The sequence below is a fragment of the Selaginella moellendorffii genome, unplaced genomic scaffold (genome assembly GCF_000143415.4).
Source record: "Selaginella moellendorffii unplaced genomic scaffold, v1.0 SELMOscaffold_358, whole genome shotgun sequence".
In the NCBI taxonomy this organism is placed as follows: Eukaryota; Viridiplantae; Streptophyta; class Lycopodiopsida; order Selaginellales; family Selaginellaceae; genus Selaginella; species Selaginella moellendorffii.
Window position 1 is genome coordinate 1,277 of NW_003314613.1, and position 2,674 is coordinate 3,950.

The 2,674-nt window shown below is 41.3% G+C and overlaps 1 protein-coding gene and 1 long non-coding RNA gene across 2 annotated transcripts; both read right to left on the reverse strand.

Annotated features, from left to right (window-relative positions):
• Positions 1-295: 295 nt before the first annotated feature.
• LOC9641161 lies at positions 296-2,020 on the reverse strand. The gene is made up of 7 exons (XM_024668066.1): positions 2,007-2,020; positions 1,801-1,950; positions 1,598-1,742; positions 1,462-1,542; positions 1,326-1,406; positions 1,182-1,260; positions 296-384 (listed from the first exon to the last, which is right to left on the reverse strand). Exons 2-7 carry the CDS (start codon positions 1,899-1,901, stop codon positions 296-298), a joined length of 576 nt encoding a protein of 191 aa, XP_024523834.1. The 5' UTR covers positions 1,902-1,950; positions 2,007-2,020.
• Positions 2,021-2,030: 10 nt separating this feature from the next.
• On the reverse strand, positions 2,031-2,349 carry LOC112343957. The gene is made up of 4 exons (XR_002991489.1): positions 2,328-2,349; positions 2,228-2,271; positions 2,118-2,173; positions 2,031-2,065 (listed from the first exon to the last, which is right to left on the reverse strand). It is a non-coding gene; the product is annotated as an uncharacterized LOC112343957 (long non-coding RNA).
• Positions 2,350-2,674: the final 325 nt, after the last annotated feature.

The following is a 2,674-nucleotide window of genomic DNA, read 5'->3' on the forward strand; positions in this document are numbered from 1 at the left end:
ATGGTTATGAGCTTTTTAAGTATTCCATGAGTTTGAATTTACCTTTGGTTTGGATGCGCAGTGATCCAAGTAGCAACAAGCAAGGCTTACATGGACAGAGTAAACATGTACGTGAGCTTCTTCGTGGCTGTTCGCGTGGGTGGATTGGCATCCATCAAAATTCCAATCCATCCATCATTGAGGCTTCACGATCACAAGCTGGATCCTAAAGAACCCGAGTCGCCGGACTCGGTGCTACCAGTGCCATTGTGGATCGAGATTTGATCGATCATTCCTTCCACTTCTCCACTGACGTCTATCGATTAATTGGAACATAACCATTGTTAATCAGCCCAAAGAATATATTTGGCCCAAACCATATAAATTGACTATCCATGATGGGATCTGCACAGCAAACTCCCGAAGCAGAGGTTATGTAGAATTTGCTGCATTGCGTTAAACATGCTGTTTGAGCATATAAAAAAAAATGGTGGTGATACTCCTTTCATGGCAAAAAACCGCAGCCACCTTCGCAGGACTAGGACTGCTTGCCAAGATCAATTCTTGTGGTGGTCTGTTTTGCCACCTTTGCAGGACTAATTCAGGTGCAAGCTGATTTGACTAAAATAATATGGACCCCTACCAGGTATTTTGCCATGAAAGCCAGGAGTGCTGAGTAGCACTAGACCTGGCAGCAGCAACAAGAATAAGAAGTATGGAAGTATAGAATTAAAAGTATAGAAGAATAAGTAAGAATATTGGCTAAATTAGCCTTCTTAACATCAATCTTTAAGATTTAGATGATGGGATTGATCCACAACATCACCAGAATGTAAATATGTTTTAAATTTGTTTATATGGAACATTAGATGAATTTTTGAATTAATTGGCAAGTCCAAAATGCAAACAAAATCCCCCACACTATGAAATTGTCTAAGGCCCATAACATTGTGAAGACAATGTAGTGCCACCACCTCTTTTCAAAGACTATTTTGCATATAACAACTTAAGGAAAACTTTATCACCAACTTTGTACTCTTGATGATGATAATGTTCATTAGCTAATCTTTTATCTTGTTCTTGAGTTTGTTTCATGTTTAACTTTGTCAACTCAAATTTATCTTGTATATCCTCCAAGAAATAAAAAATATAAAGCGTTTTTAGCTTCCAAAAACAGTTCCAAAAAGGAAAGAACTTCGAACGTTTGAATCCAGATTTCTCGATGCAATTGGCGTAGCTTGGAGATCGCGACGCACTGCGCCAGATCACGCGGCCTCCAGGCTAAAAACCAAGTGGAAATCACAAGTGTGAGGTGATCGAGGGTGTGGAAATTCGCAACTACTTACAATTACATGTGCTTGCAGCGCTTTGCAAAGGACATCGACGTCGCTTTGTTCTAGCCAGTCGACGTGGTCCATCAAAATCACCTGAGCACCAAGCAATACACAGCATTTCACCAAATAAGAAGTTCCAGGTACGTACCTTGGTGTACATTCGCTTCGAAAGCTCCTCCACAAATGTGGCTGTCCGGATCAACAGGCACTCCTCCGCAGCAAGCCTTGTCTGCAACACAGCACAAAAGTCTTGAAATTCATGGCAAGTCGTTCGTGTGTAGTACCTTGAGTTTGTGGAAGTTTTCCTTTTCCAGGAAACGAGAACAGCAGTTGGATGAAAACTTCCCAGTCAGGCAGCAGCGGTAAAAGTAGTTGCTGTCCCGGAGATGTGAATACGCAGCTGTTGAATTTAGACAGCGGACAATGTAGCTGTGAAAACAAAGGACAAGTGGTTCAATGAGAATCACGCCTGAGAAAGATGTCTTACTTGTATAAGTTGCCCTCCTTGCGTAGCAGACGAAGCTGGCCTTTGCACACTCCAGCACAAAACCACATCGTGAATCTGTTGGTTACGAAGAAAGATACCATCTTCGCAAAAATTTCAGCTTGTGATAGCCAGTTTCCTACACAAGCGAACCTGCTCAGGCAATCAAAGTGAGACAGTTACTTTTGGTGCATGCGGATGCATTATACCAGAGCTCTCTTTGTTGTTGCAGTGTGGGCGCATTAACAAGAGACTCGATGAAGCGCTCCTGTGAAGAAAAACAACAGATTCAGATAACCTTGCTTGGCTGGAAGAAGAACCTTTCGTGTAAGCCTTGCAAGCGCCCTCACTGCTCGAATGAGTCGACCCATACCACCTGCATAACTTTGTAGATTAGAGGCATCATATCAAAGAGTAAGTTCCATGATACCGTGGTAGTACAATCCATCCTTGAAGTACCTGGCTTTTTTTCTCCTGGAATAAATAAACACAGCTCTTCACACGGAGATATAAGAAAATTTGCTACTTACCAGAAATTCACAGCCCCCTAGCACTTAGAATAAATTGTTGGATAAGTAAGAATCAATCTTTACTACAGTCTAGCAAGCAGCAAGAATTTAAATATGACTTCTATGCTACTAGTATTGAAAGTTTTGCTTTGCTAATCCTCACAATGCTTGTCCTATTACAAGAAGAACAGCAAACTCATAGGGGAAAAAATCCAAGGATGAAGAAATGTCATGCAAAATCAGAAAACATTCTTCTGCCATTGCCGCATGTTGACCTGATGTTTTTGTTATTGTACATACTTGCTACATTAGAAGCTTCAGAATCCTTAAATGGCGCTTGCAGTGATTCCCATTACTCGAGATCCAGA

Coding starts and splice junctions, on each gene's coding strand:
- LOC9641161 (XM_024668066.1), bottom strand. CDS start 1,901: ATGGTATCTTTCTTCGTAACCAACAGATTCACGATGTGGTTTTGTGCT. Junction 1,743..1,800: donor AAGGAGGGCAACTTATACAA/GTAAGACATCTT, acceptor TTGTTTTCACAG/CTACATTGTCCGCTGTCTAA. Junction 385..1,181: donor CGAGAAATCTGGATTCAAAC/GTTCGAAGTTCT, acceptor TTTGCTGTGCAG/ATCCCATCATGGATAGTCAA.